Here is a 15,454-nt window from a genome sequence, read left to right on the forward strand (position 1 = left end):
AATTTTGATTAATAATATGTTCTGTGATAATAAATAAATAAAACGCCATGTGGAATAGCCGATTGCTGACTGTCTTTCCTGTTATTGTTATCCTGCAGTGTTAATTTAGTCGGATGACTGACGTTATTCATTGTCGGGAGTCACGACTTCTAGGTGCATTTAAAGGGGCAGGGGGCTGTGTCTGTCATGTGTGAGCCGCTGCAAACGGCTTTTAATTTTTGGTAACGCATGAGTACTCTAACGCGTTACTTTTATGAATAGGTAACGCTGTATCATAACTAATTACTTTTAATTGATGGTAACGTTGTAACTTAACTAACTACTTTCCGAAGTAACTATACCCAACACTGGGTAAACCATTGCTGCATTGTGCGGTGTAATAGCGCACACATAATCGCCCTTGGAATTTTTTTAATGGTTTAACTTTCCATCACTTTCCACTTTCCATATCGGAATATTAATTTATATAGCTTAAGTAAACACCAAAAAATTTGGAGGGAAATTTCTCGGGTCACTCATCCAAAATACGGGAAAATGTAATCTTTCTGTTGCTATCCCTCTGCTGACAGCAGATATTCGTACTACAAAACTGCTGCATTAACTAAGCGAGTTGTGAAGCTAGGTCTAACGTGACTTTGCTTACAGATTGCTGTGAAATCGTGCTCTCACAACAACCAAGCTGTTATCTTAAAAAGCCCAACATCATGCTAAGGTTGCTTTTCAAGTAAGCAAAACAATGCTTTGAAAACATCTGTTTCGCTGGAAGGGCAAGGGGGTAGCAACAGGACAACAGAGACTGACAGATCCGATGGAAGGGATAATGGGATATTTTAGAGGAAAATACTACAAGGGGAAGAGAGCATGAAAAGAGCTCAAATACAGGAGAACCCTAGAAAAAAAACGGGAGGGTTGACAGCTACTAACTTTTGAAACACATAAGTTAGTTAAAAGCAGGGTTCGAAATGAGGGGGGTCTGGGGGGTCCCGAACCCTCCATAAGTCGTTAGGGACCCCCATAAGAATTAATTTTTGGATTTTGGGGGGTCCGCGCCAAGTATATTTTAACATTAAAAATGATTATAGGTTTTAGTGACATTTTGTATTTATAACGATAATTAATTGATTTCCTCAGTGCAATCAGTGCAGCTATTAGCTGAGTGTGTTCCTATACAGCGTCACAGATTGTTGTGGTGCTCCCGCAGACACGTACTAGATGAACACGGCAAAAAGAGACATCAAAAAGAGTGAAATCCTGAATGAAAATCCTGTAAGTGCTTCAATTGTGTTTATATCTTCATAATTGTTTATAGTAAAATATTAGGAGTTCGAGTTTCCATATCAAAAGTTGCATTAACTAGAGATACCCAGTGTAATGTAGAAGAGTACGTCTGTCAACGTTTCTTGCTAGCTGTAACTTATGTGTATGAAGACAAATGATCTGCCAGCTAACAGAAGACCTAGCAGTTAGTTATTCAAAGCTAGCTTAACAACCTAACGTTACTCGTCCAGTCAGTGATTACGAAAGATAACCAGGACTTAATTCAAGTCTGTGAGTTGATTAAAGTGAATGTCATTTGAGCATAAATGCTCATGAGAGCTTAGTAAGCAATCTAGGAAGCTAATATTATTTTTCTTAATTTGGAATCCTGCACATGGAGAGGAAAATAGGAAAAGGAAAGATCACCGACTTTTTTCAAAAGTAAATTGTGCTTATGTGTTAACATGGCTGATGTTGGGGGGAATTGTAGATAATAGGGCTTGGGCATCGTGACGTCATTACTTGGCATGACCACCACGTTGACATCCTCCTTTACTGCTACACGGACTACTGCGCAGTGTTTAGACATACTCCCTCTCATCCCTGTGTCTTAATTTGATTAATTAAAAATCTATTTCAACCATGGTAAACCGTTGATGTATTGTGGGGTGTAAACAGCGCAACATATAATCGCCATGGGGAAATAAAATGATAATGGATTAACTTTAAACCGCTTTCCTGCTTGGAGGCGCGACCACGGAGACCATAACATCTGAATACAGTATTCATTTATATAGCTTAAGTCAACATTGAAAATAAGGGAAATTTCTTGGGTTACTCATCCAAAATATGGGAAATTTCAACATTCATCTTTTTGTTGCTATCCCTCTGCTGACATCTACATCTACAAAACTGCTGCATTAACTAACGTTAAGTGATTTGTGAAACTAGTAGGGCCGGGACTTTAACGCGTTAATTGAGATTAATTAATTACACAAAAAATAACGCGTTAACTAAGATTAATTAATTACAGAAAAAATTTTTTCGCATTTTTAATGACTTATTTTTGCACCGCGGAACGTTTCTCACTGGATGAGTTTCGGCGGACCGATTATACTGAAGCACCAACTAGCGTTCGCATATCACGCAGCACATCGAGCCTCAAGTATCACCTCAACGCAAAACATATAGCAGCTAGCGTGGACTTTACACTTTATTTTGAATTATGTATTATTTTGTTGGTGCAACTGGCAGTTTATGTTGAACTCTTTATTGTTTTGGCCAAGGTTATTGAGAGTTGGACCTGAGTATATTATGGCCTCTGAAGCAACAGAGAGATGTTTTCTAATAGTCAGTGTTTCCAATGTTCTGAATGTAATTGACAGTATTGTTCTTTACTTAAAAAACTCTTTACAGAAGGTTCCAGCACCTATAAGCTTCCTGAATTTCTGAAATGTACTATTTCTAAATTGTTTCTAAATATGCTATTGCTACACTTAATGGCAAAAATTGCACTGGTCTGCTAGACTTGGTTGAACAAAAATAAACAATATTTTGTTGCTTAAGCTTATGTATTCAGTCATTATTCAATGGTATACTATAAATCCATGTGAAAAAAAATTACTTCTCACTGTTCTCAGGTCAAATATTTATATGCGATTAAAATGCGATTAATTTCGATTAATTAATTACAAAGCCTCTAATTAATTAGATTAATTTTTTTTAATCGAGTCCCGGCCCTAGAAACTAGGTCTAACGTGACTTTAGTTACAGATTGGCGTGAAATCGTGCTCTCACAACAACCACGCTATCTTAAAAAGCCCAATATCACGGTTGCTTTCAAGTGAGCAAAACGATGCTTTGAAAACAGCTGTTTCGCTGGAAGGGCAAGGAGTAGCAACAGGACAACAACACAGAGACTTGACAGGTCCGATTGAAGAGCGGGATATTTTACAGGGAAATACCAATCCATTTGTGGACTGTACATGAGACTTCAATGACTTGTAGCTTTGGAACTTTTCTGAAGTGTAGGCGCTCACAAAACAAACAAGGTAGCCGAAGATATCTATTATGCAAAAGTGCGGCAGCAAGTCTCCGTTGGTACTCCACTATTTGTTGGGAATTTCATATGGATCCAAACCGTTATTAGTGCCGATTATGTCCACATACCGGTCCCTGGCATCCATATTTAGCGTATCCCTATAAATCCCACAACCTTTTCACGATTTTACCATCTTTTCTCTTTCTCCTAACTCTGCTTCTTCTCGTTCGACTTGATGTATGTTTACATTCGCGAGGCTGCCAGCAGGACCGCCACGTCCCAGAATGCAACGTGGCGGCCAAGCCTTATATCAGGGATGCAAAAACAGCGTGCTTTTCGGCGCCTCCCGCCTAGTGTTTATTTTTTTCTATGGTATCTGCAACTGCATCAAATTCTCATCAAATTCTGCTTTAAAATCGTCCTGTCAATACAGAACGAAAAATGCTGTAGCCTATTTTGCCGTCAATACAGCCGACGTTGTCTTTGCTGTATCAGTAGGTTATATATTTATGTTAAACATCCAAATGGAGACTGGTCTGTTGGTGCACAGAGTCACGCAGTCGCAAACAGAAGTTTGTGAACACCGAATTCCCTTGTCTTTCTTATCGGTTTTTGAACGAAAAAAAAAATGAATGATGGGTTTCAAAAAAATAAGTCAAAGTGCCCGTCTCAACGAGTTTCCCCATAAACGCAGTCAGAAAAAAAGAAAACGATAACATTAAGATAGGCTACATGCATTCGTCTTAAAGGGACAGCAACACAATTCACCTGCAGCTGTTTGTGTCACCAAAATTAATCAAACAACAAAAGAGAAAGAGAAAAAACACTTTTGTAGCTAAAAATAAACTGTATTAATTATATGAATCATATTTAATGTATACATTGAATGCAGTGTTATTTTACATGTGATTATTCGTTTTCTGTAACTTAATACAGTTAATTTACCTGAGAAACCAAAAGCTCTGCTTTATTTCACAAGTACTAATGCATTTATATATGCTTGTGTTTTGTCTATTATTTTCTATGCAGAGGCACTAGGCCTACAAAAGCCCTACAAAATTCCCCAATCATCTAGAACTACTCTGAGTAGCTCTTTAAAAAAGAGCTACTCAAATCATCAGTTGAAATTGTTTTTGGGAAGTATTGGAAGGAGTAGTAAAGCAAGAAGAAGTGATAGATAGTTTTTCAGAATTTCATTTTACTCTGTGTCTGTATGGTTGGGCCGGGGATGTAAATATCTAGATATTTGCAGCAGGGCAAGGGCTTCGATTACCTCTCTCTTTTTTGATCATACATTTGTTTGCTAATTAATAAAAATTTTGGGGACCCCCCCAAGAGTCCCAAGTCATTTCGAAACCTGGTTAAAAGTAGGCTACATGTAAATGGTTGTTAGCACTAACGGTTACTAAACTAGCAGCTAGGTGTAATGCAGCTTACCTTTGTCCGGATTACTGTATTACTGTATACTGTTCAACGGCATTATGATCTGCAGCTCCTGAACCAATCCATTTGTGAACTGCACATGAGACTCCAATGAATTGTAGCTTCGGAACTGTTCTGAAGTGTAGGCGCTCACAAAACAAGCCAGGTAGCTGAGTATATCTGTAATGCAAAAGTGAGGCAGCAAGTCGCCGTCAGTGCTCCACTCTTTGTTGGTATTTTCATATGGATCCAAACCGTAAATAGTGCCGATTTTGTCCACATACCGGTCCCTTGCATCCCTATTTAGCATATACCTGTAAATTCCACAACCTTTTCGTGATTTTAACATCTTTTTTCTGTCTCCCAAATCTGCTTCTTCTCGTTCAACTTGCTGTATGTTTACATTCGCAAGGCCATCAACATGGCCGACAAGTCCCATAATGCAACGCGGCGCCCAAGCACTATTGACAAACTGGCTTATGACGCACAGCAGACACAAGTTTTAAAAGTTTGACAATATCTTATTTGCATGTTTCTTTATCTTTTTAACAGGGAAAATGTGTGTACGCACAGGAGAATCCTCACAGTGCACAATCACCCCAGCTACTATTAATGATTCAAAAACTTGTGTTATACCTTCAGTAGCCTCTCACTTAAGAGGATATTGAGGTTTACAAGGTCTGTAATCAGACTTTGCAGTGACATGAACTGGTTCACAATTTTTAACCAGTCCCAGGTAAAATTTGGATGAAACCCAAAGTGTTTTAGGGACTTCTTTAAGAGCTTGGTTATACTCTATTTCCTCTGCTGAGAGAAAGTAGTGGTCTGTCATTGCGTCATCAATCACACAGACTGTGCGTACAGCTTTAACAGCAAAATAGGTGCATGCGGATGCAGACAGTGTTGGAGTGCATTCAACATTTTCTTCTGTTGTCTCCACCCAATTCACATGAAAAACACGCATTTTTACATATGAAACCATGTCTTCCCTATGCTCATTGTTCTTTTTGGACAATGAAAGATGTGGAAGAGAATCAGACAACATTTGCTGTTCATTTCTCAAATCAACAGCAAAAGCACATCTATCTTCTGTCCAGATTAAACATTTCAGGTCTATTCAAACATTTAATCTCTTTCTAATGATACGTGCTGATATGTGCTGAGCATTGTAATTCAGAGAATGGGATAATTTCTGAATTAGGTGAAACTGTCTTTTTGCAGCATTGTGATAAGCTTTTCACATAATTCATCGTCTTTCAGTTTCCACTGGTACATATACAACTGGGATTGTTGGATTGTGGCTAAAGTTTGAATTTGGCACTTGACCACTTCCCAGTTTTCACATTAAATCTCTTTCTAACACATTTTAAATGCAGCTTTCTGACAGTATAACCAGATACAGAAGTAGACCAAACAAAATTTCCACTTAAAGGGTTAGTTCACCCAATAATTAAAATTATGTAATTAATATCTCACCCTCATGTCGTTCCAAACCAGTGAGACCTCCATTTATCTTCGGAACACAGTTTAAGATATTTTAGATTTAGTCCGAGAGTTCTCAGTCCCTCCATTGAAGCTGTGTGTACGTCCATGTCCAGACAGGTAAGAAAAACATCATCAAAGTACTACATGTGACAGGGTCAGTTAGAATTTTTTGAAGCATCGAAAATATATTTTGGTCCAAAAATAGAAAAACTAAGACATTACTCAGCATTGTCTTCTCTTCCGTGTCTGTTGTGAGAGAGTTTAAAACAAAGCAGTTTGTGATATCCGGTTCGTGAATGAATCATTCGTTGTAACCAGATCTTTTTGGACCAGTTCACCAAATTGAATTTAATCGTTTTAAACGGTTCACATCCCCAATATGCATTACTCCACTGACTTAAGCTGTTAACTTTTTTAATGTGGCTGACAATCTCTCTGAGTGCAAACAAACCAATATCCCGGAGTAATTAATTTACTGAAACAGTACACTGACTGAACTGCTGTGAAGAGAGAACTGAAGATGAACACTGAGCCAAGCCAGATAATGAGCGAAACTTTGACTTGTTCTGAAACTTATCTTCTTGATTGTTTTTATCCTTTTTATATTCGTTATAATTTGTTTTCAAATTTTTCCAAACTCTCTTTTACTCACTCTCTTTTAATTACTGTTCAGGGTTGTTATACTAAAGGTACATTTTCTTTTTTGGAAAATCATGATTCTCAACCCAGTATGACTTCCGTAATTATTTCCCATATTTATTTTTTATGCCATTGTAAATTGGACTGTCCGAGATCGATCTTAGATTTGACATTCCAGACCCCATCCTGCAATCCTAGACTTTATAGAATGCGTCCTCTTTCCCTAACATGCGGTCTTCACCACCGTGTGCCTTTGCACTTACTCTCACAAAGTCTTGTCACCCCATCCTGATTACTTGCAGGCCCGTTTACTGTACTCGCAAAAAAAAAAAAAAAAGTCTCACATATCTGCGAAACTATCTTGTTACACGTACCTGTGAGAAACCATTTCAAGTACAGGAGTTAGTGAGTTGTAACCCGAAGGTCACATTCGAGTCTCGTTGCAGGAAGGAGTTATAGGTGGGGGAGGGTTAATAAACAGCGCTCTCTTCTGCCCTCAATACCCATGCCTGAAGTGCCCTTAAGCAAGGCACTGTACCCCCAGTTGCTCCCCGGGCAACCATATATAGCTGCCCACTGCTCCAGGTGTGTGTTCATGGTGTGTTCTCACTGCTGTGTGTGTGCACTTTATGCCACTACACTTTCACTTTCAAATATATTTAAAAAATATATTTAAATATTTGATTTTGGCTGCTTTTTAATATTTTTCACATATATTAAACATATGTAAATATATTTTTATATTTTATATTTATTTCCTTTGCATGAAAATACATTTAGATAGACTACGTAAACATACTAATCTGCAATATATGTCCATATATTAATTTCTTATAGTTTTTGACATATTAGGTTTGTGCATGTATATTTATTTTTCTATAAACGTAAATATATTTTTAAAACATTCAAATATTAAATTAACCATCCGTTTTAATGTGCATTTCATATAAGTAAATAAACTTTTCACAGAACATATTCCTGTTTACTAAAACTGTACAGTATGTAAATTAATTTAATCTACATATATGTAAATGTTTTCATTTTATATAAATTATAATTTTCCCCTTCATAATAAATTAAACTGAAATTGGAAACTTAGAAAATTTCAAAATCTCCAGACAGTGCAACTTAAAAATATTGACAATATCAATTGAATTGACTTATTAATATAAGGAGTATATTTAACAACACCAGTTCAGCATGAACAAACAAAAATGATGAATGGTCATGATGTTTCTAGCACAAAAATAAAATATTATCCTTCTGTAAGCATCCAGGGTCAAAACAATATGCACAAATGTGCAAGTCTTAGTAGGCATTCAATGCATTGCATTTAACTATTTAAGAGTCATCATTAACCATACACAAAATTAATTTTGCTGTACATTAAAACTAATCACATGGTCCCACAAAAATACATCAGATAAACACGCCCTTACACACTTAATTGCAGGTAACATATTTATGCCAGTAGGTGGCAGCCAGAGACTTTTTTAATCAGTTAGTTAGCCATTCATTAACACTAAATTCTTACTTTCCCTATTCTTGCAATATTCAAGTGTTCATGTCCCTGAGTGTGTTAGTAGACAGAAATTCCTATGAGAAAGAGGTCTTGTGTGGAGAGTGGATCTAGAACTGACTTCTGTACAGGCTGTGCCAACATCTCTTGAATATCGGTCTTCACAAACTGCCATGAAACACAATTCAAACATTAACAAGGATTGTTATAAATATAATGTGAGGCTCTTAAATTCACAATGATCATTTTGGCCTCTACAGCTCATTTTGGTGGTGAAGTGTGCAGCAGGAAATTCTGCCAGACTGAATGACATGTAATCTTTGGTGCAGTCTTCAAGAATGCAAATAAAATTGTTCCAAGGTTACAAATGTAACCCTGATAGATAGATAGATAGATAGATAGATAGATAGATAGATAGATAGATAGATAGATAGATAGATAGATAGATAGATAGATAGATAGATAGATAGATAGATAGATAGATAGATAGATAGATAGATAGATAGATAGATAGATAGTTTTAAACTTTTAAACCTATAGTGTAGAAATAAAATTTGGCTGCATTGCCAAAAAAGCAATGATTAAAAATACATCATATAAAGGAATGAATGCAATGTAACATTGACACATAATTAAACATGCAACATGAGCTATAGCCTATGTTCCATGCAAAATATATTTTCAAAATATATTTCAATATATTTAACAGGGTTTCACATATGTGGATATTATATGACCTTTTTGTTTTGGGTGAAGCACACGTAGACACGCCCCTGCAGGAGTATTAATTAAATGTGAGACAACTGGAAAAACCTGAAACGTATATAAGAAACATTTATCACTGAATTAAAACACCATTCGACTATTATTTTTACAGTTCAGGGTCTTATAAAAGGAGGCTTGTGCCTTCAAAAAATAAAATGGAACTTTAATCTCCGAACAAAGAATGTAAGTTATTTCAGAATACTTCTTAATATGAATAGGGCAATTGCAGATAGCAGATGATTTAACTTTCAATGGTCTCACCAAAAAAATAATTATAATAAAATTAAATAATAATAATAATAATAAATAAATACATAAATAAAACAAGGGGGAAAATATTTATAAATCGAAATATTTTCATTTTGTTGTTCCATTTGGCAACACTTCAACCCATACAGCATTCTTCAAATTGGCTCATAACCACATTAGGTTTAATAAATATCATAACCACATTAGGTTTAATATTAGGTTTAATTTAAATTGATAACATATTGCTTTTACAGTTCACAGGAAAATATCATGCTTACGGAGGTCTTTTACTGGGCTGTGTCTAGTGGTTATCTTGTGTTTTCTGGTAAGTTCATTAAATATGAACTTACCAGAAAACACAAGATAACCACTAGACAGGTTATCCATAATAATCCAATGTCATAAAAAATATAATAATGGGTTTTGTTCGAGACCTTTTATTAAAATATAGAAATTATCATTCTTTCTATTTGTGATAGGCTACTGTACTTCAAATAAACACAAACAGACTCGACTGAATAAGCAGGCTGTCTATAACGCTTTATTTCTGCGTGACTAATGTTAAATCATGATAAATTAATTCATTATGATTAATGTAGCCTATCACTTATTATAGTAAAACATCGATGCTTTTGCTTTTAAATATTTAACAAAGTATGCAAACAAGCTTATCACATATTGTTCATCACATCAGAGATAGATACATCATATAAAGGAATGAATGTAACATTAACACATAATTTAACATGCAACATGAGCTTTAGCCTATGTTCCATGCATTTAAAAATATATTTTAAAAATATATTTCAATATATTTAATAGGTTTTCACATATGAATATTTTATTACCTTTTTGTTTGGGGTCATGCACTACCGCTATAGACACGCCCCTGCAGGAGTATTAATTATATGTTGACGAGACAACCGGAGAAACCTGAAACGTACATAAGAAACATTTATCACTGAATTAAAACAACATTCGAAAATTATTTTTACAGTTCAGGGTCTTATAAAAGGAGGCTTGTGCCTTAAAAAAATAAAATGGAACTTGAATCTCCGAACAAACAATGTAAGTTATTTCAGAATACTTCTTAATATGAATAGGGCAATTACAGATAGCAGATGATTTAACTTTAAATGGTCTCACCAAAACAAATGTATATATATATATAAATAAATAAAAATAAAATAAATGAATAAATAAATAAATAAATAAAACAATGGGGAAAATATTATAAAATATTATAAATATAAATATTTTCATTTTGTTGTTCCATTTGGCAACACTTCCCCCATTCAGCATTTTTCAAATTGGCTCATAACCACATTAGGTTTAATAAATTGATAACATATTGCTTTTACAGTTCACAGGAAAATATCATGCTTACGGAGGTTTTTTACTCTGCTGTGTCTAGTGGTTATCTTGTGTTTTCTGGTAAGTTCATTAAATATGTTTTTCTTACAGTTGCTTAAGAATTAGCACAATCATGTTCCGTACACACACAGTTTAGTAATTTACAGGACTTTTACAATTATTTAAAAATAAAATGATATGCAGTGCACGTAAAAGAACTGAACAACTATTGCTAATCAGGGTTGGACAGTAACGAAGTAGGCTATATTTGCTTAATTACTGTTGTACACTTTTTAAGTAGCCTATCTATAATTACTTGAGAATTATTCTTATTTTTTTCTTATCAGTTAAGACAAATATCGTACTTTTTACTCCACTACATTTCTATCAATTTATCAATGCCCTCGAAGAAAGTCGTTATGTAGCAGTTAAAAAAAAATTGTGTTAAATCTTAAACGTTATTTTTTTTATTAATTTTTTTTTTTTTGCAGCCATAGGACTCTTGTAGGGTTACGTGAAGTGATTTCCGAGCATTTCCATAATAAGAAGTTAATATTGTGATAGCCTATAGGTGTTTACATCACCTCAAATGAGATTGAGGGAGATATTAGATTTGTTTTGATTTATTCATTTACTCACAAAAACAAATTTAAATGTATTAACTTTTACATGTATCATTAACTTCATTATATGCATATTTACTAGTTGAAAAATCTTTATAAATAAATCTATATTTAGTAAACTCCTTTAATCGGGGATACGCCCAAGATGAGCGTGTGAAATATATCTTGCGAAACCGTATTGTCATTCCGTCCTTCTCAAGAGGATGCCTCATACGCCGCTGCCTTGCTGTGTTGTGTAATCATCACGTTACATGTGACTAGCAAATATTCATTTAATTAAAACCAAGGCACTGAAAATTAATAGACTAGTCCTACTGTTTGAAAGCTTTACTGGACTGAATTGAGACGAGTTGCATAACAACAAGTTGTTAGGACAAGTTAACCAAGTTGTAATCAGTCAGATTTTTCAGATTAATATTAGACCAATCCAACTTTGACTTGTGAGCAGGGGCGAATCTAGGATTTTCATTTGGGGAGCTCAGCCCCCAATGAGGGTATAATATTAATAATAGCCTTATAATAATAATGTAAGATTTCCACTGTCATTTCAGGGGCTTGATCGTGCCTCATCGGTGCTTCCTCAGGGCCAAATGGCCTTTTTTTTTGGCCCGACGAAAACCATGGGTCGTGTATTTATTAAGTAACATATTTTAACTGTCACAAGTCTCGACTCGAGAGTAGCCAATGTCATAAAAAATATAATAATGGGTTTTGTTCGGGAGCTTTTATAAAAATATAGAAATTATAATTTTTTCTATTTGTGATGGCTACTGTACTTCAAATAAACACAAACAGACTCGACTGAATAAGCAGGCTGTCTATAACGCTTTATTTCTGCGTGACTAATGTTAAATCACGATAAATTAATTCATGATTAATGTAACCTATCACTTATTATAGTAAAACATCGATGCTTTTGCTTTTAAATATTTAACAAAGTATGCAAACAAGCTGTCGCTTTTATCGTGCTTGTTTTGTGATCGTGCTAGTTCATGTGACTTTTTCTTGTTAGTTTTCTGATAACTTCTCTTTCTTGGTGAAATTGTGGGATCGCACGAGAGCGCGTAGGCCTATTGAGCATGTTTTAGTGAAGCGCAGCGGAGCGATAGTGGAAACATTTCTGTAAAGTAAACATTGAACAGAAACGTCAGGTACATGAATGAAAGTGTCACGAACAGCTGTATCTATTTCTGTGATTTTATTCGAAACAAACACACAACACTGAGAGATGGAGTTTGCTACCTGTCCGCGCAGATGAAGCGCCGATTCCATGGTAACGATAGTTTAATGCGACTGGAATGTTCAACATTTTTTATTAGTTTTCTGATAACTTCTCTTTCTTGGTGAAATTGTGGGATCGCATGACGTTGTTCTTGAGAGACGTGTAGAACAGGTTTTAGTGAGGCGCAGAAGTGGAAACAAGTCGCTTTGAATAAAAGCTTCTGCTCAATGCTTAAATTTAAATTTAATTAAATTTAATTTTACTTTAATAGGGGTCGTATACTCAGGGCCGGATTAACCATACGGGCAACTGGGCAATTGCCCAGGGGCCCAAGACCTCTAAAGGGCCCAGGGCAGCAAGGGCACGAGCAAAATACTGTATCTGGTAATCTCCCGCTTTCAGAGGTGGGTAGTAACGAGTTACATTTACTTCGTTACATTTACTTGAGTAATTTTTCGGGGTAACTAATAATTTTCGGAGTAGGCCTATATTTAAAGATGGGTACTTTATACTCTTACTTGAGTAAATATTTGGGGAAAAATCTGTACTTTTACTTCGTTACTGTGGGCGACGCTCCTCTTGTTACTTTATCTTAATGCAATAAATGTTATAAATGCTTCAGTTTATTCCAAACGCGCCTTCTACTTTTCTCTGGGCAATTAGCGATGCCCATTCGCGAATGATTCATTCTTTTGAGTCAATTCTGTTCAAAGGCTTGATGAAACCATTTGGCAGGCGAGTGAATTGGTTTGTGAATCACTTTGAATGAGTCGTTCAGCGTGCGCTGAGCGTCTGAAGCGGTTCACTCAGAGTTGTAACGTTTAAGATCACCAGCAGCGTTGAAAACGGGGCTATGGAACTGCACTGAAATGAAAGCAAATCTGCAAAAGCTATTATTTGCTTACGATGGAGATCCTTATTAGATGAACGCGTGTGCTGTCTACTGTTTAACAGGTAATAACTTGGGCTACATTCGATTACAGTACACGATACCACTGTGGCATTAGTTTGTTGTACGTGTGTGGCTTATAACAGAGGGGATTCAAGTTGAATGCAGCTTCCAAAAGACAAAAAATAGCCGATTAAGATTTTATTAATTTTAATACAATCACACCAGTGCGAGTACGTTCAGCAAGTCATATCATCAGCTGCTAAATTCAGATCTGGGATGGCTTGCTGGCGCTGAGCCAGAGACAGACGCGTTTTTACAGCGCTGCGTATTAACTATCACACACGGTTCTGTTGAGCTTTTGAATGCAATGGCCAATCAGAGGTGTTCCGATGAGTCATCGCTGAAATGCCGGTGGTTCCTGCACTCGCTCACTTACTGAATACCTCTTTCTGGCGAATTCTTTCGTCAGAAACAACAGAGTGCAGATGTGTGTACGAATCTATAATTAAGATATTGATTTCACAGTGTTAACAGTTTCAGTGATTTTAATGGGAGTTTCTGAGAGTGATTGAAATCTAGACTGTCAGTGAAAATGATCTTTAATAATGTAAATGTTATTTGCTCTCTTTCTGAACAATGAAACATTAGTAGCAATATTTATATCACATTAACTTTCAATGTTAAATTCCTATTTAATATAAAGTCAGTCGTATTAAAAATATGTTATGTCATGACATCTCTGTTACTTAAGTAAACAGACAGGGTTTATAATAAATTACATAAATTGGAGTAAAGGCTGATGAAATATATACATTTATACACACACACATACATTACATACATTTTATCTATATATCTAAATAAAAATAGGCTCCGTATATGACCCAAAGTAACTAGTAACTAACTACTTGAGTAGATTTTTTATCCGATACTCTTTTACTCTTACTCAAGTAACTATTCAAGACTCGTACTTTTACTTGAGTAAATATTTCTAGAATTACTTTTACTTTTACTTGAGTAAAGTTTTTGGGTACTCTACCCACCTCTGCCCGCTTTATATTAAACGAACTGTCAACACGGGCTTTTGCGCTGCACAGAGAGACGCTGCGCATGGAAAGCCTTTTTAACATTTATTCTATACGCTGTACTAGTATCTTTTTTTCATGTTACTAGTACTTATTTTTTAGTAACTAGTATCTTTTCCATTAAGTACTAGTACTTATTCATTAGGTACTAGTGCTTATTCATTAACTACTAGTGCTTATTCTTTAGGCACTAGTGTCTTTTGTAAAGTTACTAGTACTTATTCATTAGATACTAGTGCTTAATCATTAGATACTAGTACTTATTCCAATAGTGACTAGTATTTAATTAAACTATCCGTGTTAACAAAAAATAGACCTAGGACTTATTTTTTAGTTACTAGTGACTTTTTAGACCAGAGATATCCTGAACTTAATAGATACTAGTACTTTTTAAATTTGCATTCCTGCCCAGTATGGTAATTGTATGTTGAATATAAATGAGCCAACAACATATAGGAGAGAGATTAATCAGGAAACAGAAACAAGTAGATGAATATACTTTTTTTTAGAAAACCAAATAGAAAAGAACCAATTATTTTTTTACACAAGCACATTGAGAGTCAGTCTCATGCGGACTGACCAATGAAGAGAGGGCCTCAAGTTAAGTCAGCCTCCGTCAACGACGAGGACAACTTAGGTAGCCAGGACTTTTCTACACCGCCAGCTTACGTTTAAAGCCCCGAGAGCGAAGAGCATTTCAAATTCAAACATGCACTTCGTCATTATTTAGGACTAAAAATGTGTGTTTTGCCAGATTATGTAGCATTTATTTCTGTCTTGTCTTCTTCTGAGAAATTGACAGATTTTTAAATGTTTATGTAGCAAAAATGTTTAACTGGTTAATTGTGCTGTGATATGTTGTTGTTCTATTTTAAAACAAGTTAAAATGAGCTTAGGATAAA

The 15,454-nt window shown here is 35.3% G+C and overlaps 1 protein-coding gene across 1 annotated transcript in view; it reads left to right on the forward strand.

The window, feature by feature from the left end:
• Window positions 1–10,308: 10,308 nt before the first annotated feature.
• The window catches only part of LOC128028940 (NXPE family member 3-like), a 110,698-nt gene continuing 105,552 nt past the window's right edge, over window positions 10,309–15,454 (forward strand). Inside the window, exons 1-2 of the mRNA XM_052616317.1 lie at window positions 10,309–10,445; window positions 10,741–10,811. Coding sequence (XP_052472277.1) covers window positions 10,418–10,445; window positions 10,741–10,811 — 99 coding nt within the window. The 5' untranslated portion in view covers window positions 10,309–10,417. The remainder of the gene's footprint in view (window positions 10,446–10,740; window positions 10,812–15,454) is intronic.

Source organism: Carassius gibelio, chromosome A15 (assembly GCF_023724105.1).
Source record: "Carassius gibelio isolate Cgi1373 ecotype wild population from Czech Republic chromosome A15, carGib1.2-hapl.c, whole genome shotgun sequence".
NCBI lineage: Eukaryota > Metazoa > Chordata > Actinopteri > Cypriniformes > Cyprinidae > Carassius > Carassius gibelio.